Here is a 26,393-nt window from a genome sequence, read left to right on the forward strand (position 1 = left end):
TAACTTGTATGCAGAGTACATCATGAGAAATGCTGGACTGGATGAAGCTCAAGCTGGAATCAGGATTGCTGGGAGAAATATCAATAACCTCAGATATGCAGATGATACCACCCTTATGGCAGAAAGTGAAGAACTAAAAAGCCTCTTGCTGAAAATGAAAGAGGAGAGTGAAAAAGCTGGCTTAAAACTCAACATTCAGAAAACTAAGATCATGGCATCTGGACCCATCACTTCATGGCAAATAGATGGGGAAACAGTGGAAACAGTGAGAAGCTTTATTTTTTGGGGCTCCAAAATCACTGCAGATGGTGACTGCAGCCATGAAATTAAAAGACACTTGCTCCTTGGAAGAAAAGCTATGACCAACCTAGACAGCTTATTAAAAAGCAGAAACATTACTTTGCCAACAAAGGTCTGTCTAGTCAAAGCTCTGGTTTTTCTAGTAGTCATGTATGGAGGTGAGAGTTGGACTCTAAAGAAAGCTGAGTGCTGAAGAATTGATGCTTTTGAACTGTGGTGTTGGAGAAGACTCCTGAGAGTCCCTTGGACTGCAAGGAAATCCAACCAGTCCATCGTAAAGGAAATCAGTCCTGAATATTCATTGGAAGGACTGATGCTGAAGCTGCAACTCCCAATACTTTGGCCACCTGATGCTAAGAACTGATTGATTTGAAAAGACCCTGATGCTGGGAAAGATTGAAGGTAGGAGGAGAAGGGGACGACAGAGGATGAGATGGTTGGGTGGCATCACCGACTCAATGGACATGAGTTTGAGTAAGCTTCCAGAGTTGGTGATGGACAGGGAAGCCTGGTGTGCTGAAGTCCACGGGGTCACAAAGAGTCTGACATGACTGAGCGATTGAACTGAACTGTACTGATAATTTGTTTGGTATATATGTCTCAATGCTTGGAGATTTTGCAACAAAATTTAGATTTCTTGCTTCTCTTAAAAGATGGGAAGGCATGTGACAAAGGGTCCACAGTTCTTGGAGTTGAGATACAGGAGGTGGCCTCACTGACCTGTTCAACAATGTGCAACCCACTTGCCACCCTCCAACCCTAGCTGTCCATTTAGATAAGTTCAGTTCAGTCGCTCAGTCGTGTCCGACTCTTTGCGACCCCATGAATCACAGCACGCCAGGCCTCCCTGTCCATCACCAGCTCCCGGAGTTCACTCAGTTATAAATGAACTGTGAATTTAGGTGATTAATGTACCTAAAGAATTTTCAGTAAGATACAAACTCTTTGACCAAAGCATCTGAAATAGATTTTATCACGTTTATCATTTTTTCCCAAAATTCATACATTTAGTTATTTTGTTTTGTTAATTTTTAAACAAAAATAACTGGACTAATTCCTTAGGTGTTTTCCTTAGAAACTTTTTACTAAAAAGATGGTGACTTGTCATTATATTTGCTTCATGACAGTAGCAAGCATGTTTCCTTTTTCATACTGTATTCCCAAAGCTTAGTTGGCCTAGGATGTTTATTGGCTATTGCTCTGCATTCTCTGCTATTAATTATTGAGTATGTTTCATGTCAAGTTAAATGTATTGTCTGATATAGTAACTAACAGGGTGACACAGGTACTTGAAATAGTGTATAACTAAAAGCATTCATTCATTGAAAGTACATGGAGACAACTGGACTTGTCTCGCGACCTTAGTCCTTTCAAGGATAAGATTCCAACCTAAGACTTGGTTAAACATTATCAAAATTTGTATATGTGGGCTTTGTTTTGTTTGGGTTTGGTATGGCTTTCTGGTGTAATATTCCTTCTCTGAATTCAGAGAAAGTCTGGTTTATAAAATAAAGTTTGTTTTTGATATTATTATTATATTTTTAGATTTTGCTTGCCTATCTGCTTTAGACAAAGAGAAGTATTAAGAGGGAAAGAGCTGTCCTCACTGAGAATGATACTTTTTCCATAGGACTGTAACACAGACTTGCAAGCAATCCAACGTGGGTTATGATTTATGTCAGATGAATGCCAAATAATACTGGGTCATTTATTTTGTTTTGGGCACAACAATGGGGGTTGAAGAGGGAGAATAGGTTGGTTTAAAACAAATCAAATCATGAAAACCTCAATAAATGTTTTATAAGTGAAATTTATAACTGAATGAATGCCACAATGCCTAAAATTCCTGCTATTAAAGTTGCTGCTCTGGGATAAGGCATGGGGAGTCTAGAAAGCAGAGGTAATATATTCAAACTTTTCCTCTAGTAGCCAAAGAAAATGAAAACTCATCCTCTGGGAATGTACGGATAGAGACTGAAGAGGGTTCCGGGAAAAATTTCTTTGAGACCTTGCATTAAAAAATTTTTTATTGAAGTGTAGTTGATTTACAATGTTGTGTGTAGGTACTTGGGCTTCCCTGGTGGCTTAGACAGTAAAGAATCTGCCTGCAACCTGGGAGACCCAGGTTCGATCCCTGGGTCGGGAAGATCCCCTGGAGTGGGGAATGGTTACCCACTCCAGTGTTCGTTCTTTTTTGGCTGCACCCTGCAGCATGTAGGATCCTAATGCCCCAACCGGGGATTGAACCCACACCCCCTGCGCTGGAAGTCAGAGTCTTAACCATTGGACCGTCAGGGAAGTCCCAAGGCCTTGCATGGTAACTTAAAATGCATTTAGAGTTTGGCCCTCATGACAGAGTCTGTGCCATAACGAACAGTTTCTGTGCTCACACACTGGATTCCTTTAAGCCGGTGTCCTGAGGAAAAGACAATGCTGTCGTTACCCATTTTCTAGGAGAAAAACCAAGGTACCTAAAGCATGTTTTAAGTTATTTGAACATTAAATTACGTAACTCTCTGCCAACAAATATTTGAGTGAAAGGAGCATTCCAGAAAGATGGCCATGTTTATTCTTTGATATCTTGTACTTTTGGGCTCCTTTATGTGTATCCTGATTGGAAGAAACAGAAATATAAGCTATTTGCACTGTTGAAGATGATGGCATAGAGCAGTTAAGTGTATTAACTTACAATTTTTAAATTAAAAAAACTTTATTTATGGCAATATATTTCAATAATGCCAAAAGTAAAAAAGAAAAAAATGAATAGCTCTCTTTCTTCCATTGGCTATCATTTTTGGGGAAATAAAAGCATGATGCTACCTTGGGAGATGGGCAACAAGGGAGCAGTTCTATTCTGGATGAAGAAAGACTATGAGCTCCTCCTGTCAGCAAGGGGCAGGTTTAGGGACTTCCCTAGCCATCCAGTGGTTCAGACTCCACGCTTCCACTGCAGGGAGCCCATGTTCAATCGCTGGTCAGGGAACCAAGATCTTGCAATCCTCAAAACATGGCCAAAAGAAAAAAAGGAGAGGGTAGGTTTGGTGAGCAGCACAGTGGGTGTTCCTGGGCTAAACAGAGTGCTGAGAGGGTACAAAGTCACCCAATATGTGGAAGTGGGGGCAGGAGAAAGGACAGAGGAAATGTAAGGAACGGGTCCTGGAGACAAACATGGCCCACCTGGCAGTTCTGTTTAGGTCACTTGGAATTTATTCAGAGCTCAGACCTGAGACGGTCCTAAATTGCAGAGGGTCAAGACTTCCTTTGGGAAACTGATTCTGTTTGCTTTTTTTTCATCCACTATCAGTCAACTGAGGCTACCGTAACAACATACCATATACTGGGTGGCTCAAACAACAGACATCTATTTTCTCACAGTCCTGGAGACTGGGAGGTCTGAGATGAGGATGCCAGCATGCCCAGGTTCTGGTGAGGACTCTCCTCCTGGCTTGCAGGTGGCTGTCAGACTGCTGTGCCCTCACATGGCCTTTCCTGAGAAGGAGGAAGAGAGAGACAAAGAGGCAGAGAAAATGAGAGTTCTTTGGTGTCTCTTTCTCAAAGGGCACTAATCCCATCCTGAGTAACCCAGCCTCATGACCTTATGTAAATCTAATTACCTCCCGAAGGCACCAGCTCTAAATATCATCACATCTAGGTCTTCAGCATAGAAGTTTTGGGGGAGACAAAATTCAGTTCATAGCTTCTACTAATTATGTGCCTAATATCAGGCCAATTGAGCTCACAAGTGCTCAGTTGCATCCGACTCTTTACAACCCCATGGACTGTAGCCGGCCAGGCTGCTTTGCCCATGGGATTTTTCTAGGCAAGAATACTGGAGTGGGTTATCATTTCCTTCCCCAGGGGATCTTCCCAACCCGGGGATTGAACCTGGGTCTCTTGCGTCTACTGCATTGTCATGCGTATTCCTTACCACTAGCATCATCTGGGAAACCAATATTCGGCCAGGGTCTATGGTTACCTCTCATGTAGCCTTGTTCCCTGTTCTCAGAGTTCTTGACTGACCTGGAAAATTTCCATACTTTAAAAACCACAAAAAAGGGGGGATTTTTAGGTTCATGGGAAATAGCAAAGAAGGGTTAACTAAAATAAGCCCTGGAGTTCTGTAAATTCTCGGGGTCAAGGATAATATCTATTTGCTTACTATGGCATTCCCAATAGTTTATGCAGTGTTTGGCACAGAGGACTGGTATGCAGGTCAGGAAGCAACAATTAGAACTGGACATGGTACAATAGACTGGTTCCAAATAGGAAAAGGAGTACGTCAAGGTTGTATATTGTCACCTTGCTTATTTAACTTCTATGCAGAGTACATCATGAGGAACGCTGGGCTGGAAGAAGCACAAGCTGGAATCAAGATTGCTGGGAGAAATATCAATAACCTCAGATATGCAGATGACACCACCCTTATGGCAGAAAGTGAAGAGGAACTCAAAAGTCTCTTGATGAAAGTGAAAGAGGAGAGTGAAAAGGTCGGCTTGAAGCTCAACATTCAGAAAACAAAGATCATGGCATCTGGTCCCATCACTTCATGGGAAATAGATGGGGAAACAGTGGAAGCAGTGTCAGACTTTATTTTTTGGGGGCTCCAAAATCACTGCAGATGCTGATTGCAGCCATGAAATTAAAAGACGCTTACTCCTTGGAAGGAAAGTTATGACCAACCTAGATAGTATATTAAAAAGCAGAGACATTACTTTGCCAACCAAGGTCCATCTAGTCAAGGCTATGGTTTTTCCTGTGGTCATGTATGGATGTGAGAGTTGGACTGTGAAGAAAGCTGATCGCCGAGGAATTGATGCTTTTGAACTGTGGTGTTGGGGAAGACTCTTGAGAGTCCCTTGGACTGCCAACTGGTTGGAGATACAACCAGTTCATTCTAAAGGAGATCAATCCTGGGTGTTCATTGGAAGGACTGATGCTAAAGCTGAAACTCCAATACTCTGGCCACCTCATGCAACGAGTTGACTCACTGGAAAAGACTCTGATCCTGGGAAAGATTGGGGGTAGGAGGAGACGGGGACGACAGAGAATGAGATGGCTGGATGGCATCACTGACTCGATGGACATGAGTTTGAGTGAACTCCGGGAGTTGGTGATGGACAGTAAGGCCTGGCATGCTGTGATTCATGGGGTTGTGAAGAGTCGGACACGACTGAGCGACTGAACTGAACTGAATGCTTATTAAGGGCTTCCCTGGTGGCTCAGACAGTAAACAATTTGTCTGCAATTTGGGAGACCTGGGTTCAACCCCTGGGTTGGGAAGATCTGCTGGAGGCAGGAATGGCAACCCACTCCAGTATTCTTGCCTGGAGAATCGCCATGAACAGAGGAGCCTGCAGTCCAAGGGCTTGCAAAGAGTTGGGTACGACTGATCGACTAAAGACAATGCTCATTAAATATTTGGGGAATGAATGAAAGGAGCTCGGATCAGTCCAGATTTGGGCAGTGAATGAAATTCACCTCAGATGATTCAAATGATGAGCCTTTAACCAAGGGACCGCTTATCGGGATGTAGGTGAGGTTATGGGAATATATGAGGGCTGATGAGGCACCCAGAGGCTGGCAATGATGGAGAGCCATTGCCACATCTAAAGCAGGAAAAACAAGGGGAGGAAATAATCTTTCGCAAGTTGTCTGAGCTGCGCTGTGTTCATGAAGAGACAGAGCTCCACTCAGAGACAAGGCATCAAAGCTGGGAGGAAGAAAAAAGCAGCGTGCCTACCCCTCTGCCCTCCTACTATCTTCTCTCCCAAAAGTATACCTCCTATTGGCTGAGCCAACTGTACATCAAGCCAGACAGAGAGGTTGGGTGATGCAGTCACTAAAGGTCAGTTCCTAGGGCTCGGAATCAGGCAGGGAGGGAGGAGACTGGAGACAAAGATGGACAAGCCAGTACAATGCGATCTCAGCAGCGCACAGTGAGACCCATGTCCATCTCTGCTGGTCACCATCCTGGTTGCTTGCAGAGATGACTTTGCTTCTTTGTGACAATGGATGTCTACGTGGGAGCTCATACGCGTCTTTCAGGAAACCGGAAATATTTCCTAGAGAGAGTATCAGGGCATCCAGGCTTATCCCCTCCCTCCTAGACAAAAAGTCAGAGTGTCTTACATACGGAATGGATAGACAACAAGGGCCTACCATATAGCACAGGGACCTACATTCAATAGCCTGTAATAACCTATAATAGAAAAGAATGTGAAAAAATGTATATATTATATATAACGGAGTCAGTTTGCTGCACAGTAGAAATTAACACAACATTGTAAATCAAGTATTCTTCAATTTTAGAAAAAGCTGGAATCTCTTGGCCTCTAGGGCATGACACCTGGCCCATCTGTTACTAGGGTTTCTGCCTGATTGATGGCAAGAGATCACTGGTCATCAAATTATAATGTTTATAGCCACAAGTGAAAGTGGCCTTGAGTAGTGTCTTAAATGGGTGTGCCTCAGTTTCCCCAGCCATTAAGTGAAAAAAAAAAAAAAAAGAAATGGTTCAAAGAGTTGATGTGAAGATGAATTAGACAGCCCCTGTCGGTACAGTGTGCCCTCCCCCATCCCTGCTTTGCCATATGGCACTGTGTTGATCTCAGACAGAAATACTGCTGGACAAAACATTTATATTATGCCAAGGCACAACAAAGCTTCTCATAGACACCCCACAGAGAAGCAAAGTCTCTGAGAAGTTGGAATATGTGTAAAAAAGAAAGAAAGAAAGAAAGAAAAATGCCTGAAGCAACCTAACCTTTCTCTAAAACAACAAACAACCTGGCATAAACGGAGCTCACACCTCCTGGGGTGCAAATTTCTAGAGGCATGACCTTTGGAAATTCAGTAATTTCCTACGATGCCTGGAGTCTGTTTTTTAGGACATCTTCAGTGGGAGCTGCATGGCGGCGAGTCCCCTGGGTCCCTGGTTTCCCACAGTAAAACGTCCCGGCGCAGCTCCTGTGTCAGAGTGTAACTCCACACGAACTTGTTAATCCATTCACCAGAGTCTGTTTACTAAGAGGACACTTGCTGAACCAGTCGGGCTTCAGATGCCAGGACAAATGTGTGTATTGTGGTTTAGCCATACTGTTCCTCCCTCTTGTTTTGAGCAATTAGGAGGTATCATTTTTTTTGATCCTGAACATTTCACAATGTTCCACTTTCCCGGTGTCCCTTGAATGGGGACTCCTAATGCAACGTTGAGAGAGAATGAGGTTTCCAAAGCTGCTGCTCTAAGAGGGCCCATTCTTCCAACGTGAAAATGACCCTTTGACCTGCTGTCAGGGAGCTGGGTTGGTGACTCATGGTTTCTGCCTTAAGGGTAATAGATTTGCACTGGTACATTGACATCCTTCCAAAGTACCTATGACCCTCACTGAAAGACTTCTGTAAGACAATTAGCGAAGGCCAAGTGTACCATGGGGTAACACGGGATCTGAAGTTGGGCTTCATAAACACTCTCTTATGATGGTATAAACATTTTATTTTGAAATGTTTGCTACGTTTCTGCTCAGAATGGTAACTTTCTCTCCTCTGCTTTTATTTTGAAGATTTCCATTTTTTATCGACAGCATCTGTATTCTCTGTATAGTTTATCGCTACGATTTGTGAATTTTTCTTTGTAATTTTTAAAAGTTTCTTGTAGTCCCCATAGCTGTCCTTTACTCATATTTAAAAGAACCTTCCAGAAGCTAGTAAAATAATAAACCTATGCTGAATTTTCCAGGTATAATATTTAAAGGCACTCAGTTTCCTCATTTTGTGTGTTGCTATATCAAATGCTTGTAAGTTCTTGTAGGTTTACTTAAATCCATTAGGCTGGACAAAGAAGCCATCACATTATCCTATGTTTGAGCTCTACTTTTCTGGAATAGCAGACAGACGCTAATGAGAACTCAGCTAGATGCAACACCTCCCCCCCCCCACTATTTCAGTCCCTCTAAATTATTTGTCTGTGAAATACCAGGGGTAAACCAAGTGGTCCGCAAGTAACTTCTGGCCACAAAGTTCTGTGATTCTAACTTGAAGCTCTATTTTTCCTCTTTATTAAAAATAATAAAGTATGAGATTAAGTGATGGAAGTGAGAGAGCACGTAATAGCTGATTCCCATGGCATTATCATTTGCTGTTTTCTATGAAATGACTTGCAATCCAATAAAAAAGGAATAGCCAATCCTTCAATAATCAAGAAGACACTGCTGAAGCTCAAGGTAAATTGGTCTTTCTGTGAATGAAAATTTGGCAAAATCACAAAAGGATAGAGGCAGATGGGTGTGACTACTGACTACAAAGATAGCAATCATGGAGGAAAGAATATAGGGAAACCCACAGAAAACTTTCTGATTGGTTTCTGCTCCCATTTTATTTGCTCATCACCAACAATCGTGACCTGGAAAGTGTTATCATTCTGTTTTGTGTTATTCTTGTAGCATTAAGCCCTATGATGCTATAGTCTAAGCAGGGTGTTCCTTGACCTGGGAGCTGGGTAAACCACCTTACCGAGAGGCAAGGGTGGGTGCCCGATGGTGGGAGAAGAAGATGTCAAGAAGAACCGATTCAAGGAAGACAGACATTGTAGAGACACTGGATCAGAGATGACTGCAGCCAGAGAAGGGCTCTGAGAGAAACCACAAGGCAAGTCTTGCCAGGAGACAGCAGTATGATTTGAGGCAGGTCAGAGGGTGACTGGGTCAGGCAGCAAAGAAGTACATTAAGCGACCAGACAAATCAGCTGGAAAAATGCATGAAAATGGTGGTGGTGGGGGGGAGGCAGTTGCTTAGGGGAGTTTTTTAATCCATTGCAGATAAAAATAAAAAAGTGAGGCCCAGGGAAGCTAAACTGGTAGAGATGTTACGAAGCCTAACAATGAGGCTTGGGAGACAGGGGCTTAAGATTAAGCTGGGGTTCAAGTTTGAAATAAATAAGGAAAGACTGACTGACTCAGTCATTATAGGAAGGTAAGAGAAACAGATCACAGAGGGCAGAGATCAGGAACTTACTAAATCTAAATATGACATGTACTCTGAGTCGGTGTTGAGTTGGAAAACTATCGGGAAGAAGTTTAAGGGAAAGACCCCAAGCATGTGAATTTGGGTGGAAGACCTCCAAAATGCCCAGAAATGCTACCTTTCCCAGGCTCTCTGTCAGGTAACGTGCCTGTGTATCCACAACCTTTGAAAACACAGTGAATCCAAATTGTGACAAAACTTGCTGATCCCAGCTAGGCCCTGGCCTCTTCAGAACATATGTACACAGGATAACAAAAGCCTCCCCTTTCTGTGTGTGATGGCTGGTCATCGTCACCAGATACTGATTTACAGCATGTGAGGTTCAGGCCAGAAGAGACACCAGACCCATATCTCTGCCTTGGGACAGGCACTCATTATTTAAAATGTCAGACTTGAAGCACTTTGGGGGTTAAGAGAGTCCCTGTTTTAACTTTTGAAGCAGATAGCTCAGGCCTTGAGAAAGAGAGAGAGGTGGTGTTCCTGTCCTAAAGGGTCTGAGATCAGAAGAGGGTTGGGTCCTCTGTTCAGAGTAACCAGATTCTCCACCCAGCTGAACAATTTGTATCAACAGCACTTGCCCTCTACGAGGTGAAGTGAAAGTGGCTCAGTCGTGTCTGACTCTTTGCCACCCCATGAACTATACAATCCATGGAATTCTCCAGGCCAGAATACTGGAGTGGGTAGCCTTTCCCTTCTCCAGGGGATCTTCCCAACCCAGGGATCAAAGCAAGGTCTCCTGCATTGCAGGTTGATTCTTTACCAGCTGAGCCACAACGGAAGCCCCAAAATACTGGAGTGGGTAGCCTATCCCTTCTCCAGCAGATCTTCCCAACCCAGGAATTGCACTGGGGTCTCCTGCATTGTAGGCAGATTCTTTCCAACTGAGCTATCAGGGAAGCCTGCCCTCTATGATAATTCATTTTATGTGTCCATAAGACTGGGTGGGCTAACGGATGCCCAGATAGCTGGTATTATTAATATCTCTAGGTGCGTTTGTGAAGGTGTTTCCAGAAGAAATGAGCATTTGAATCCATAGACTGAGTAGAGAAGATTGTCCTCACCTGTGAGGGGAGCCACAGTCCAATCCACAGAGGGCCTGAATAGAACAAAATGGCATAGGAAAGGCAAATTCACTCTCGCTACTTGAACTGAAACATCCCTCCTCTCCCGACCGTGGACACTGCAGCTCTTGGTTCTCGGCCTTTTGAATTCAGACGTGGACTTCATTGCCTTCCCCAATTCTCGGGCCGTTTGACATTATACTATTGGCTTCCTATTCCCTGAGAGTTGGTCGTGGGACTTCTTGGTCTCCATAACCTCATGAGTCAATCCTGTAATAAATAAATAAGTGAACGGATGGATGAAAGAGTGCATGTTCAGTTGCTTCAGTCGTGTTCCAATCTGTGTAACCCTGTGGACTGCAGCCCTCCAGGCTCCTCTGTCCACGGGATTCTCCAGGCAAGAATACTGGGGTGGGTTACCATGCCCTCCTCCAGGGGATCTTCCCGACTTCGGGATTGAACCTGTGTCTCACGAGTCTCCTGCATTGCAGGCAAATTCTTTTAACTGTTTTTTCTCTGGAGAATTCTAATACATCCTCTCTGCATTTCATAAGAAATCTCAGAAGCCAGTTTTGGGACACACAGAACCAACTTTCATTTCCTGGAGATAAGAGGGCTTCATTTTTTGGAGAAGTGTAACATATTTACAACTGGGTTTGGAAACAAGTAAAACACCCATAGAATTTCTTTTGTCCCTTAATTGTATCTCAACTTATTTCTAGGGCAGTGGTTCTCAAACCTTTTTCTCAAACTTAGGGATCTTTTATACTCTTAAAATTATTGAGGATACCAGAGAACTGTTGTTTATGTGGGTTATGACTTGATATTTACTACATAACAACTGTGGAATTTCTAAAATAATTATTTATTAATTCTTATATACTGACAACAATAAGTGTAATTCAAGTTAACACATTTTTATGAAAAATATATTTTTCAAAACAAAAAAAATTAGTGAAAAGCGTGGCATTAGTTTACATTTCTGCAAATCTCTACAATGTCTGGCTTACCAGAAGACAAGCTGAATTCTCCTATCTGCTTTTGCTTTCAATCTGTTGTGATATGTTGCTTTGGTTAAAGATACACAAGAAGAAAATCATGTAAGATTTTAGTTAGAAAATCTAAGATATGTAGTTAGAAGAAGGGAGGAAGATTTTAATAGCTTTTTCAGATGATTGTAGATATTTTTCCTTGATGTAACACTAAAACTTGATGAGTGGTAGTTTCTTAAAAGTTACTGACAGTGTGGAATTTGAAACCATGTCAATGACCTTTTTACACTGTTACGTTAAAATCCTTTGGTTTATCTTGTACTTTAAATAGATCTTTACTACAATATGATTTTGTAACATCATGTATTGGTCATTTGGAAGATACTGAGTTCTTCAGTTCTTCCAAAAGGTTGACACAATATCAAAGAGTCACATTCATTAATATCACTATGAATCTCATCAGAAACGTCTATATCAGGAAGCTGTTGAAAGTCACAGCGATAGATACAAGTTATCTAAAATTCTAATTTTCACTCCTAACTACAAATGTTATCATTGCCAAAAAATATCATGAATTGTTTTCTTTGAAGTTACAGGCTCACTTCATTCATTTTTGGAGAAATACTCAAGTCTGAATAATCACAGTTTGTCAGTCATTCTTTCAAGTAAAAATAATATTCCATGGAAAAAGTAACTATATTAAATCATCTCAAGAGTGATTTTCCTTGAGAGAACGATGTACTTCAGTGTGCAGCAAGTACTTTATATGTACCTAACATTCTGTCACAAAGAATATATTTAAAAGTCTTGCACTCAAGGGTTGAGATTTAATAAAATTAAAAACTTTTACTGCTCCATCAAGGACATTCTTAAATGAACCTCTTCTTTTTTCTCTAAGTGACGAAGAGAATGACTACTAATACAACACATTTTTGTGCCATTGTCTTGATTTGAGCTGCTAAGTTGCCAGCATTTTATTACCATTGCTTTTAAGCATCAGTCAACACAGATAAAAGGGCGAATAATATTCTGAAAAGAGTTTTGACCTCAAGGACTTTTCTAGAGCACACATTATTCTAGGGAGGGTGCTCCCCTGTCTACCACCCTTAGGAATATGTGGGGAAGGATAGAATTACTCCTAGGAGACTGAGTGTTTATGAAACATCATCTTAGAATGTACAATTCTGAGAAAATCTATCTTAATCTTACATTTGAGAGGTGATAGAGATGGAGGTGGAGAGAGTACTCTAATTATTAAGATAAAATATGCTTTCAAAAGCTTGGGCCATAAGGGTGAATCAAACAGAATATTACAACTTGATGACCATAGCCAACAGTAATCCAAGTTCATGGGAAAAGGCATCCAAAATGTACATATTTCCTGAATTATTTATCCACTTGATTTCTAAAACCATTATAGTAACCTCCAGCTATTTATCTTCCTAATATTTTTAGGTTAGTCAAATGTTAAAATTAGTTCGTGTTCCCTAAACATCTAGGCTTTGAGGGGGAGATACAGGGCCCTTGGAGGGTGCTTTGTAGCAGAGATTCCAAGCTGAGATTAAAACATAAGTTGTTCTGTCCTTATTTCCATTTTCTGTTGCTGTGTGCTACTTCAAATTATTTTTGGAAAGAGGTAGAGGTATGAACGAATTCAATTAAGAATGTTTTTGGCTGTTGATAGAACAACTATATAATTAAATGTTGATAGCATTTGTCTGCATGCCTTTAACAGGTTGCAGGAAATGTACTCTACCTTGAGGAAAGGCCTAAAGTGTGTTTTCTTTTATAGGGTACTAAGCATTGGCAAGAGCTGGCAATTCAAAAAGAGGTGATGGTGTGTCTGTGCAGAGTGATAGTCCCCCATAGCCCAGCTACAGGCTTGGAGTGAGCAGTGGTGAAGTGCTGTGACCATTCTGCTGATCTTGTGTTAGGTTTAGAGATGCTATATGTTCCAGGCAATGAGTCTATGTAAAAATTTATCTAATTTACCATTCATGCACTAATATCATGACCAATGCGACTGATGGTAGTCAAAAATCATGGCCTAAGTTGAATTTGATCTGAGTTGGAAGATAGTTCTACTTCAAGTTGGAACTTGAGGAGACTTAACTATTAGTTTGTTGCTGTTTAGTCGTTTAGCTGTGTCCGATTCTTCGCAACCCCATGGACTGTAGCCTGCCAGGCTCCTCTGTCCATGGGATTTCCCAGGCAAGAACCCTGGAGTGGGATGCCATTTCCTTCTCCAGGGGATCTTCCTGACCCAGGGATTGAACCCCAGTCTTCTGCACTGGCAGACGAGTTCTTTACCACTGATCCAACAGAGAAGCCCATCAGTTTACTTAAGTCAATATTCAAGGAAGAGTTGGTTTAAGCACTGATGCGCCATTTCAAACTTGACTGCCCTCTGTTTGGTTTTAGATTGAATTCAAGCAGGTGTTTCAAAACCTGCTTCAGATAGCATTGCCTGTCACTGGGAAGCTAGATCTTTCAGGGGAGTTGGCAGTGAGAGTTTCATTCTGAGATTTCGCTATCAGTGAAAAACATCTTTGGGGAGATAAAACATTTTTAAAGCTTCTCTAAGAAAAGTGTGCAATATGAAAGCTTATTGTTATTTTTGAAGGGGTGTTTACAGAATTAACCCCCATCACTGTCTTGAACACCACTCCAGTTGTGAGAATTCAGTCAGAACCTCAAAGAGGTGTTATCTATCCATGTAAGCCTAGGGAGTGTCATTTTAATGTTCTGTATCTTTGCCGTGCCTCCACCTTCTTTGATGAAAAAGTCTATTTTAAAATTTGTAAGAAAATATTTAACATAATAAGATGATGAGTCAGAGGTTTTAAAAAGCTAGAAAGGGAAGATGTAGTTAAATAATGCACCTTTTTTATTTTTTCGCTACATCTGACTCATGACATATAATGTATTCTGCTAAGTTCAAAGTTTTCTCTTACAAAGAGAGTTTTATGAAACAACTCTTCTTCAGACCGTTTTTTACTTCAATTATAGTAGCAGATTTTGGAGTTTAAATCATTAACAACCTCTGAGTGAACTTTTATCCAAATGACTGCAAGTCACAAAGAGAACTGTCCTCTTTCACCAAATACCTTTTGTGCTGGAGTGAGACCCATCCTTTTCTATTTCTTCCCCTTTATGTCTCTCTTTGAAGAAATATGTGTGATTTGTAAAGTAATGAAAGTATGTATCAGTTAATGAAAACTGCTATATTGAGCTCATAATGCAAACTGGAATTGCTTTAGGGCAAGCTTCACACACCTCCATTATAGCAGGGAAGAAAGTGAATTTCAGGAGTCAAGATTGTTGTGTGCACTGTAGGAGTATCATGTAGCAGTTAAATCAACCATCAGGGGTGACCTAATCTTATTTATCCCCCCTTTGTCAAGGAGTTGTAATTTTCATTTAGGCATTTTCCAGTTTTAACTCCACTGGACAGTTCAAAACGGGACGCTTAGTCCATCCACCTAGTTACTGATTTCACCATATGTTACCTTTTTGTTCTGGCTATTTTTATTGGAGCGTTTTTGGAGAGTGCGTGGAAGACTGTCACCTCCAGAGACTTCAGGTGATGAGGTGAGAGAGTAGCTTCGAGTGGCAAAAGCCTCAAGAATTTTTATACAGAACAAAATGTAGTTTAATCAACAAAAAGAAAGTTAAGAGAAAACCCTTTTCCCTCTTGAAGAATCAAGAAGAATAATGAACTACTCTTCGTTTCAAGAGTGGGAAAAACTTTTTCTCCCCCTAGATGTGCCGAATAGCGGGATAAATTCGAAGAAGTGCATCCCACCCCCGCACGCGCGCCCCCCATTCTTTCCAGACAGAGCGGTTGCAAATCCCAGGCTGCGTCCGTCCTGGGAGCCTTAGGGCACCTTCCTCTTTGCTGTGTGTGTGTGTGTGTGCGCGTGTCTAGCTCTCGCTCTTTCCTTCAGTCTGCCTCTGTGTGTGTGTGTGTGTGTGTGTGTGAGTGTGTGTGTGACGGAGAGAGAGCGCGAGAGGAGACAGCGAGCGAGCGAGGGAGCGAGCTGTGAGCTGTGCTGCCGCCGCCGCTGCCCTTTGATCCCGACATTAGTGTTAGGGGCTCGGAGACACACAGCGCGGCCATGGACACCGCCGCACCGGCACTCATTTATTTATACCTCCCATCACACACGCGAGCATAGGACAGACACACACACTCACACCTATTAGATCTGTTTCCATTGAAGAATATTACGCTCGGGGACAAGCCAGGTGCACGACCAAAAAATTAAAAAAAAAAAAAACAAGGAAAAAAAAAAAACAGAAAGGAAAGAAAAGAAGAAAACCCCTCTTCTGGCTCCAGGAAACAAGCTTCAACCCATTGCACACACCGGAGAGAAGGGGTTTCCCCCTGCCCGCCCGCCCGCCCCCCAACTACCTCCCCGCTCCTGCCAGTGTCTGCCTCTCTGCCCCCACGGGGGTTTATTTGATCTCACATTAACCAAGGAGGAGAATGTGAGAAAAGGGGGAAAATGCCCAGGAGGAAGCAGGAGCAGCCCAAGCGCCTTCCCTCACGTAAGTCATCCCTTCTCCACCTCCTGTCGTGCCATTTTCTCGCCCTCTCTCTGCTCTTTCCTCTCCGCAGCCTCCTCCGTTGTTTTCTGCATTAGTTTAGGGTTACAGAGGTGAAACTGACAAAGACACAGCCCGGGTTACTCCTCGTTTAGGTCTATGCTGAGGCAGCCATGTTGGTGATGATCAGCCCCGTGCCCTTTCTATTCTCTCTCTCTTTTTCTTTCTTTCTCTCACCCCCGCTCTTTTTTTCCTTGAGATCGGGCTTTTTTCCCCTTTCCCTCCCCCATCCCCTCCTCACTCCGGGTGGCTGGGGGGAGGGGGCAAGAGAAGGGAGGAGGGGAGTAGTGTGGATGCCGGTTTTTTTTTTTTTAATCGGGGGGTGGAGGGGAGGTGGGAGAGGTTGGAATCTTAAAAAAAAAAAAAAATTCCTTGCGGATCCCCGGTGCCCGAGGGTGCGGGGGTCGGGGCGCGCGGAGGGCTGGGGGGCTGTGACATGGCGTTTGGGGGTGTCGGAGCGAGGGCGCGCGGCCGCCTGCCGGGGACGGGATCCAGGGAGAGGTCCGTCTCCGGCTAAAGGTTGCGCCGGGGTTGGTCGGCCCCGGAGCCGCCGGCGGCAGCGGCGGCGGCAGGAGCAGGCGGAGGCGGAGGTGGAGGAGGCGGCGGCGGAGGAGGGGAGTCGGGGGCGGGCGAGGCGGGAGCGGCGAGGAGGGTGTGGGGGCACCGCACGCAGACACACGGGGACACACGCGCCGCCGGGCGGCTGCTCCCGCGGCGCCGGGGCGAGGGGGCGCGCCGGGGCGCGGGGCGGCCGGGCGGGGGGCGAGGCCGGGCAGCGGCGGGCGGATGTGGGGTGCGGGAGCTGCGCCGAGGCGGAGGCAGGAGGCAGGGCGGCTCACGGCGCGCGAGGTCCCTGCAGAGCCGAGGGGAGGGAGGAGCAGGGCTCCTGGCCGCAATAAAATGCGGGGTCAGTGGGAGCAGACGGAGCCGGGCGAGACTCGGGCTCTCAGACCCCCCTCCCCGGCGAGCCTGAGCAGAGTCCAGGACTAAAGTGCATCGCAGCCCTCCCCGGCTGCAGCCACACACACCAACTGGAGACACACACCCGCCGGCACGGCCCGGTCCCCTTCCCTTCCTCCACCCGCGCCCCCGGTCCCTCTCCGCCCTCCCTCCCGCTTTTCTTTGCGAGTCTCTTAACTTTTCCCCCACTCCCTCTCCAGCTCAATCCCCCCCCCCCCCATCTTTCTCCGCTTTGAGTGTTCCGAGATGCTGCTAAAGCTAAAAGTGAAGGAGAAAGAAGCAACTAAAAATATCCCCCGGGGCCGCCCGGCTCCTTGAATGCAGGCAGGAGGGGGCAGGGGAGAAGGCGTGGGGCGGGGTGACGGGAGGAGGGGACGCCGGAGGCGCCGGAGGGAGGGGTCCGGGGAGACGGAGGGTCAATTTCTCTTCTCTCTTCCCCCCAGTCCCCCCCGCACTGCTCCCCTCTCTCGGCGGTTTGGCGCTGCTCGGAGCCCGATCCTGCAAAACCCGGGCTGGGGGCGGGAGCGGAGCCGGAGCGCCCGCCCGCCGGGGTGTCAGGCCGACGTGGTCGGTCACCTGAAGTTCACGGAGGGTGGGGGAAGGGTTAAGGTTATGGTGTCTCGGGCTCGGGTTGTGTGAGCGTGTGCGTTTCCGCTGCAGACAGGCAGCGCGATCGATCTCCCCCTCGCGAAATCTCCGCCGCGGTGCCGGCCCGGGGGGACGGGCAGGGGGCGCGGGTGACTCGGGCCGGGCGCCCCCCGGCGCCTCCGTGTCACCCGGGCCGCGGCCGAAGTGGCGAGCAAGGGCACTTGCAGGCAGCCCGCTCGGCAAACATTCCTCTTTCTTTCTCCTTCCCGGTACGCAGGAGTCGACGCACAGAGCTTGGGTTGTGCTTTTTTTCCCCTTCCTTTAAAAAAAAAATGCCCCTGTGCAGTCCTTTCTTCGCCTGCCCGCTAGAGGTTCTGAGGATAATATCACATATGTAATATATATGCACAGAAAATCGTTCGCAGGCGGCTGCGTGTGTAGGGAAATTTTGTGCGAGGGAAGCAGGCGGCGGAGTCGGGGAGGGCGAGTTGGGAGGCTCCGCGCGGCGATTCACAGAAAACTCGCAGCAGTTGGTGGAAGTGTGTGCCTGCACATGGCCGGCCCGCCGCGCTTCCCAGCTCTTTTCGGGGGCGCGTGGGGGCAGGGACAGGAGGCCGGAATCCTGGGGAGGGGGGCGGCGGTCGGGAGAGGCTTGCCCTGCTCGGACAAAACGGGCTTCAGTGTTCTCTGCGAACTTGCCCTTAGATGGCAACTTTGGGCGCTGATGAGCTGGTGTGCGAAAACCAGGGCGGTGAGGTTATTTGGTCATTTTCCTTTCTTCTCTCCTTAAAAAAAAAATCTTGGCGGGGTGAGAGGGAGGGTAGGAGCGGAGAAGGGATTTATCTGTTCACTTGTGACGGAGATGGAACGCCTTCCCTCCCGTTGTGGGTAGTGCAGTCGGGCAGCTGCAGCCTGCCCTGCTGGTGACCTTGACCCTGACCTCGTGCGACTACCCTCTCCGTCTGAGAGGAAATTCAGGCTCCATTTTAGCTCGTGTGTTGGGTGGGCCTCTCCAGGGCGCCGGGGCCTGGTGATTGAGTTAGATTTTGCCAGTGGGCTCTCCCACCCACCCAATTCTCTAATTGAATCCTGTTATACACTCAGTTTAAAAAAAAAAAAAATCAACTCCTTCTCCCAGTCACATAAAGCCACTTTTACTGAAGTAAAAAGCAATTACCTTTTGGAAACACCGTAAAAGTGCCTCCAGTTTTTAAAGAGAAGCCTAATTTGCGATGCTTTTTTTCCACTTACCTTTGCTTTGAATGGATTTTTGTGGATGTATGCAGCCTGTTTTAAGCATGGTTTACACATGTTTTGTAAGCAGTTTGCATTTGAGCTGAGAGCAGTTTCTGGGCAAATGGTGTATTTTGCAATTCAGACAGTAACCCCAGACTGCCTTAAATGCTGAGTGAGTCTTGAAAGAACTTGTAGTGAGGTGGACTTTGGTAAAATTAGTGTTCATTTGTGTTTAGTGTAGAATACAGTTGTAGCCCTAAATTCCAGTGTGAATGCTAAATTCTTTATTTGTTTATTTGTGTGTATGTGGGGGAGGAGCGGTGTCAGGATTTTTCTTTCCCTGGAGAACCCTTTTGAATCAAAGTTAAAATATAGTGAGTTGGGGATGGATTGCCCAAATAGAAGTCATCCTGAGTTTTTAAGAAGTTATGTAGAGGCAGACTTCGCATTTCTCTATAGAAGAAAGGAGTGATATGAGTAATTTCAGGGTGAGAAGGGTCAGAGGGATGAGATGGGAAGGAACTGCTTTTGAAACCAAAGAGCCTTCTGAGTAAATATAGGTGCTTAAGAGCTACTATTGATAGAATGTCTTTAAAATTTAGAGAACTTGTAAACACATTTAAGAAACTCACATTAGAATTACAAGAAAAAGAAACTTGTGATAACTGCATCTCTAGAAAATTTAGAATGCTTTCTACTTCCTCTTAGGTCCCCCCCATGCTTCTGTTCCCCTTCCCCATGAATCATTGCTATGAATAAACTCATTCTATGTTTTATTAAATATGATAGTAGCCAACCACAGTGTGAATCTACAAAGCCCAGAGTCCTCCCACTGTATAGCACAGACACCAGGGAACCTGGAAGTTCCAACCTCGAGTAGATTAGTCCTGGAAATCCAGACTAGCAGTTGGTATTATCTGATACCAAGTCTGGGGTGAGCCTCAGCCTCTGGCACGGAGTCCCAGCAATTCCCCAGACTGGGCTTCGGCCTGCTAAGGTTTCCTAGCTGCTTCTGTTCAACTAGACACCCATGGGACCGTTCAGAACCGAATTAGCTTTGGGGATGGGTGAGCCTTTAACCTGACACTACTAACCTAAGCGTTAGATTTCTGATTTAAAATTCTGCACAGTCCTTTCCTCCTGGGCCTCCAAAGTAAGTGTATGTGGGGGTTCGTTTTTTTTTTCTGTTAGATGGGCCTCATACATGGGCAGAAAAACAAATGGTCTGTCCTATAGAATTGAATGGTGATCTTACTGGCTGTGAGTAAAAAAGGCAAGTTGCACTAGGTTTCAGAGGTGACCCCAAACCAAGGGTGTTAAACTCTTTTTGAGAAGTGGCTCTCAAAATTATTATTCAAAATAAAGCCTTTATTTCTTGGCCTAGAGCAGTAATTATCGTTTGGGGATTTAAATATGACTCTGCTGCGATTGATGGCTCTTTTACAAAAGTTCTTTCCATTAACAGGGTCCAATACCATGTTCCAAAAAATGTCCTAGAGGTCCTTGGAGCTATACCATGTGCTTAACTTTAGCAGAATCCCCAGACTGCAGAGTATAAAAATGTTTGTCAGCCTAAGAAAGCGGAAGAGAGGGAAACTGACACGGGGACTGTTGGCCAGGCCTAGGGCTCAGCCCTTTGTGAACATTATTCCATTTGGGGTCACGAGCTGGAGAGGGAAAGGGGTGTGTTGATTGCATCTGTAAATCCTTTGACCATTGGTGCCATCAGCACTTTTAAGATTTCCTCAGTAGCTTCAACTTACCCCTAAATGTGCACGAGCTTAGACCCTGTTCTGCTTATTGCTGGAAAGCTGCCCGATGCCTATTCCCAAGGGGGAGCACAAAGGAAAAGTTCATAAAACAGTTGTTTTGTTATTCCAGTATTTACACTCTTTACTCAGTTGTGGGTCAAGACCAGAACAGGTTATTGTGTTTGTCATGAACAAAACTTTATAAAAATTCTTTCTTGCTTTCTCGTAAAATTGGGAAGCAAAATGACTGAAAAGCAACAGGATCCCTTATTGTTTTATATTTATGTGTCTTTATATGTCTGTTGAAAGATAGAAGGTTGAATCTTTCCCTTACTTATTCTTACTAAATTTTTTTCAGTAACCAGACAATACCTCCTGACTAGACAAGGGCCATGGGGAAATTTTCTGAATCTGAAAGAGTAAAGTATTTCACTGTGGATGATTCTGCGACACCACAAAGCAGTCTTGCTTGATTCTGGGCAAAAATGCCCATCTGTTCTTATATGTATTTCTCATCCAGTAAGTAGTCCACTGAGCTTTGCTGTTAAAAGTGAGGAAGATAGCTCAAAATCGCATTCCTTCTAATGCTTCAAAATAGTTTCTAATAAAAAAATTGATTTTTAATTTGTCTATGTGTTGCCATCTCGTGCTGGGGATGACACAGCTGGTGTGAATTGACAAGTCTCCTGCACCAAGTGTTAATAAATCACGTTGGGGAAGTATAAATTGGACAGCTTTTGGCCAGTGTTAAAGCTTGCTGTGCATTTGAGGTTTTAGAGTCTTTGAATGGCCTGTTAGGAAAGTTCCTAGGGAGGTGTGGAAAATCTTCATCTCGCGAGGCTTATAAAATTAGATGGACAAAGGCCATAGAGACAGCCAAGGGATCGTGTTGTGTTGGTGGAGTAACCAGGCAGGCTTCTCCTGGTGTTAAAAGTTGGCTTTAATTAATTAATGTCAAGATATCCTTGCAGGAAAGACTGGATTCGAAAAGGGAGTGGGGTTGGTAACCCCAGCTGGTGGGTAAACCCATTTGTTTAGTAATCCCAGTAGTTGAGATCATGTCTGAATGATTTTGTTTCCCCAAAGAGAAAAACTCAGTCAGTATCACTAACCCTGGTCATTTCATGCAAAGTGGTGTCTTTGGACTCAAAAGATGACAAGACACAGAGGAAATGATGGTGGAGCCCCGATTGTCACAGTGTAAAAAGCTCTCTCGGTTTCTGTTGACTGGTCAATAACGCCCTTTGTGAAAGCTGAGGGCAGCTTAGTCCTGGGAGGAGGTTAATACACCCTTTTGCCGTCCCCTTTCCAGGTTGCCTTGTCTCTCCTCCACTCTACCTTTTTGAATATCCGCTGGAGTCTTAGGAGAGGAGGATGGGGAAACAAACACAACAGGCTGGAAGCTTATCTCTTTATTCTGAGTGATGTATTAGTAATTTTCTATAATTTAATCAGACTGATCGCAGAACAAGATAATGAGAGTGTGACCTACAAAATAGGACTTTGGGGGGCATGAAAGGCTTTCCAGCAGAAGGTTTTTACCAGACTGTGAGCTTTGTGGTAGAGGAGTGGATTTCGAGTTTCCTCTTATCCGAAGGAAATCCAGACCAAGCCTAGTGATGGTAAGACATGTGGTTTTGTTTTTGCTTTTCTTCCTCTGATTTCGGTCCCATTTTGGCCTAATAAAGGCACTCTAGAATCATGTTTTAGAGATGCAGATTTTCAGTGAAGTTCCTGTGTCCTGTTTCTTTCTTTCTTTTTTTTCTTGACCTTGCTGGCATGTGGGATCTTAGTTCCCCAATCAGGGATCGAACCCACGCCCCCGGCAGTGGAAGGCAGAGTCTTAACCACTGGACCACCAAGAAAGTCCCACTGTGCCCTGTTTCTGATGGACTCTTTTCTATTTCCTGCTTTCGAGGTGTAGCTCAGTAATACATGCCATCTAGGGCCATGTGTACAAAATACTTTATGGTTCATAGTAGCTGAAATGTCTTTTGTCATATTTTATAAGAAACTAATGTGCCAAGCACAGACCTTAGAAATAGCCAAGAGACTTGATGGACTGAAGTTTCTAGCTGCTTTCCCCCTCTGTTTAGGAGCAAGTTTTGTATTTTTATGCTCCATCTATAAATTACCCTTTTAACGATATTAGAAAATAGTATATGTGACTAGGTGCTGAAGCAGGGCCTCTCAGGTGACTTTATCATTCCCCAAGGACCCACCTTGGGATAGAATCACTGTAGTTACAAAGTAGTTTCATAAATTAAAATCAGACTTTGGCTTGATACTGATCTTTAGCTTCATGGGTACATACTGCTGTTTACTTTGTAAAAGTCAGCCTCACTGCGTGTACACACACACACACACACACAGAGGCTGCACTGTAGCTAATTTTATAAAATGTACAGTGATACACGCCCACGGTCTGAAATCAGCATGAAGCCTTTAGCCACCCTGTTTTTCACAGACTGACCCAGGGTTATATTAAATGCAGCAGATTCTGTGTGCCTAAAAAGGATATTGTTTCCAGCCGGCCATTCCCTTCTTATTAAAAAACAAACCTCCACCACTGAAGCTCTCCCTCTCGAGTTCTGAAATGACTAAGACTTAGGTGCTCTCTGCTTCTGTTTTTAAGAAAGTTCAAATTCAGCCAAGTTCGGTCTCCCAGCAAGGAAGGAGGCTTCTCCGAGGCTGGGGCCTGAAAAAGCAGACTCCAGAATAATCCCTGTGTCTGTCTCTTTCTCTTCCTTGTAACTTCTCCATGGGTCAGAAAAGTGGTTAGACCCCATGAGAAGTGAGGTGTGAGGGGGAAAGGACCAGGGGTGAGAGAGAGCTGTATCTCCCGATGGATTGTTTTGAGTGCTCTGGAGAGGTTGGCTTTCCAAGCTGACTGGAGAAGGCCAGGGAAGGTGATCTTTTCCATGATTGATCAGCAGCAGCCTGCTTATCTGTGCTTTTGAAACAAGCTACTGTACTTGAGGAGGGTGATACATTTTTCTAAAGGTACACGGGGCCAGTGTCTTGGGTTGTCTGCTGGTGTATTTTTAAAAGCTTGTGTTGTTGTTTTGTAACCAGGGGGAGAAAATACCATGTGATTTGACCCTCTTTTCACTATGTCTCCTGTAGCCGGTGGGCTTCCCTGGTGGCTCAGCAGTGAAGAATCTTCCTGTGATGCAGGAGATGTGGGTTTGATTCCTGGGTTGGGAAGATCCCCTGGAGGAGGGCATGGCAACCCCCTCCAGTATTCTTGCCTGGAGAACCCCAGGTACAGAGAAGCCTGGCAGACTGCAGTCCATGGGGTTGCAAGAGTCAGACATGACTTAGCAACTAAACCACCACCACCACCGTATACTGTACATCCTAAGGGGAAAAACAAACAGGGACTGGACATGCTTTTTAAGGTCACAGAGGAGTGGTCCACTGTACAGCCTTGGCAGCAGCTTGTTTAGATTCAACCTCTGCTGCTCACTAGCTGTGTGACCTTAGGCAAATTACTTAACTTCCCTGTTCCCTGGTTTCCTCGTCTTTCAATAGTGACAACAGTTCCTATATCACAGGAATATTGTATGAATAATTGAATACATACAGAAGTATCTGTATTATATGCACACACATAACCATACCTTATTAGTGGCTGCTTTGTAGAAAGAGCTCAAGAAGGATTAGCTATTATTAAGTATAAGAAATAAGTTTTCATTTGCATAGCCTATGGTTCAGTTCAGTTCTTCAGTTCAGTCACTCAGTCGTATCTGACTCTCCGCGACCCCATGAATCACAGCACGCCAGGCCTCCCTGTCCATCACCAACTCCTGGAGTTCACTCAAACTCATGTCCACAGAGTCGGTGATGCCATCCAGCCATCTCATTCTCTGTCGTCCCCTTCTCCTCCCGCCCCCAACCTTTCCCAGCATCAGAGTCTTTTCCAGTGAGTCAACTCATCGCATGAGGTGGCCACAGTATTGCAGTTTCAGCTTTAGCATCAGTCCTTCTAATGAACACCCAGGACTGATCTCCTTTAGAATGGACTGGTTGGATCTCCTCACAGTCCAAGGGACTCTCATGAGTCTTCTCCAACACCACAGTTCAAACCATAGGTATTTCTGACTCAGAAGTTTTTGGTGATGTCTATAGTTATTATTCTTTTTAAAAATTCACCATATATCTCGTACAGTAATAATATGACACGGTAAAATTCTTTTATAAGGACTTGACAAGTGCTTGTTTCACAGGCCACCAATATTACTTTACGTGATTTGATCTGAATTATATCTCAATTGTATAATAATATGAAAAATCATATGAATTATGACTGAGCTTTTATATAAAGTGAGGATAGTAAATCCATGTTCCCAGATTTAGGCTGAGATTCAAATGAGAAAATAGGCGTTTAATAAAAGTTTATTTATCCATTGACTTACCAGTCAGTCCACTGATTAAAATTACCCAGGGGAAATTTCTGTTGGGTTTTCCATGTATCACACAGCTAATAGTTCACATGTTGGACAAAATAAAAGAAAGACAGGGTCTGGTGTTTCTAATTGCAGAGAACCAAGCCAAGAGAACACATTAAATGAATTTTATTTATTTAAACCTTTTTTTAGTTTTGTTTTGGAGCACAGTTGATGAACAATGTTGTGTGAGTTTCAGGTGTTCAGCTAACTGATTCAGTTAAACATATACATGTATCTATTTTTCAGAAGTGTTAGAAGATTGGGGTGTGTATGTGTGTTGTATGTGTGTTTATGTATGTATTACAGATGACATTAGAGGTCACAAGCTAGTGGCCTCCTGGTATGTTTTGCCTCGTACAGTATGTTTAAAACTCAAGACAGCATTTAGGCGGCTTCACATACAAATCCCGGCTTCCAGCTTCTTCTGAAACTTGGACGAGTCAGCGGCGCGGGCCGCCGCCCCACGTGGCTGCAATCTGCTGCATTTGGTGGCGGCTGTCTCCCTTCCTTGGCATGTGCTTGCCAGTCTGCCACAGTTCCCACCCCGGGGCTTCCGTGTCCCTGCCTGCATGTACACCTGCCCGCCCCTGCCAGAGTGTCTTATGTCCTGGCCCCTGCAGGCGTTTGGATTAGAAATTGTTCTATATTCCCCAGGATTGTGTGATCTTTTACGTCCTCGCGGAGACTAGGATACTGTAAACCTCATCTGATGGCAATATCAGGAAGCTGCCTAGGGTTGGGATCCTGGTACCAGTTTCCCAGTTCTCATCCCACTCTCCCCCCTGCTGTTGCTGCTAAGTCACTTCAGTCGTGTCCGACTCTGTGCGACCTCATAGACAACAGGCCACCAGGCTCCTCTGTCCCTGGGATTCTCCAGGCAAGAAGACTGGGGTGGGTTGCCATTTCCTTCTCCAATGCATGAAAGTGAAAAGTGAAAGTGAAGTCGCTCAGTTGTGTCCGACTCTGCGAGACCCCATGGACTATAGCCCACCGTGGGATTTTCCAGGCAAGAGTACTGGAGTGGGGTGCCATGGCCTTCTGCAACCCTCCCCCCACCCCTGGGTAAAATAGATAGCTAGTAGGAACCTGCTGTGTGATGCAGGGAGCTCAACTTGGTGCTCTGTGATGACGCAGACGATGAGATGGGGGTGGAAGTGGGAGGGGTGTCCCAAAGGGAGGGGATCTGTGTATACATATGGCTGATTCACTTTGTTGTACAGCAGAAACTAACACAACAATGCCAAGCAACTATGAAAGAAAAAAAGCTCCTGGCACCAGATGCATGAGTTCCATCCCTGCTGCACCACGTTTTAGCTGTGACCTTGGCAAGTTACTGCAGTTTGCCTGTCTCCTCATCTGTAAATTGGGAAAGCATTGTAGGTTCTCTGGGAACTAAGTGAGTTCATACATGTAGATATTTGGATTCAT

The 26,393-nt window shown here is 44.7% G+C and overlaps 1 protein-coding gene across 4 annotated transcripts in view; it reads left to right on the forward strand.

The window, feature by feature from the left end:
• Positions 1–15,370: 15,370 nt before the first annotated feature.
• The window catches only part of ZNF827 (zinc finger protein 827), a 193,529-nt gene continuing 182,506 nt past the window's right edge, over positions 15,371–26,393 (forward strand). For all 4 annotated transcript variants that reach the window (XM_055405489.2, XM_055405491.2, XM_088827996.1 and 1 more), the window contains exon 1: positions 15,371–15,922. In XM_055405489.2, coding sequence (XP_055261464.2) covers positions 15,880–15,922 — 43 coding nt within the window. In that variant the 5' untranslated portion in view covers positions 15,371–15,879. The remainder of the gene's footprint in view (positions 15,923–26,393) is intronic.

Source organism: Moschus berezovskii, chromosome 19 (assembly GCF_049115385.1).
Source record: "Moschus berezovskii isolate FMDL1 chromosome 19, NW_MosBer_1.0, whole genome shotgun sequence".
Classification (NCBI taxonomy): domain Eukaryota; kingdom Metazoa; phylum Chordata; class Mammalia; order Artiodactyla; family Moschidae; genus Moschus; species Moschus berezovskii.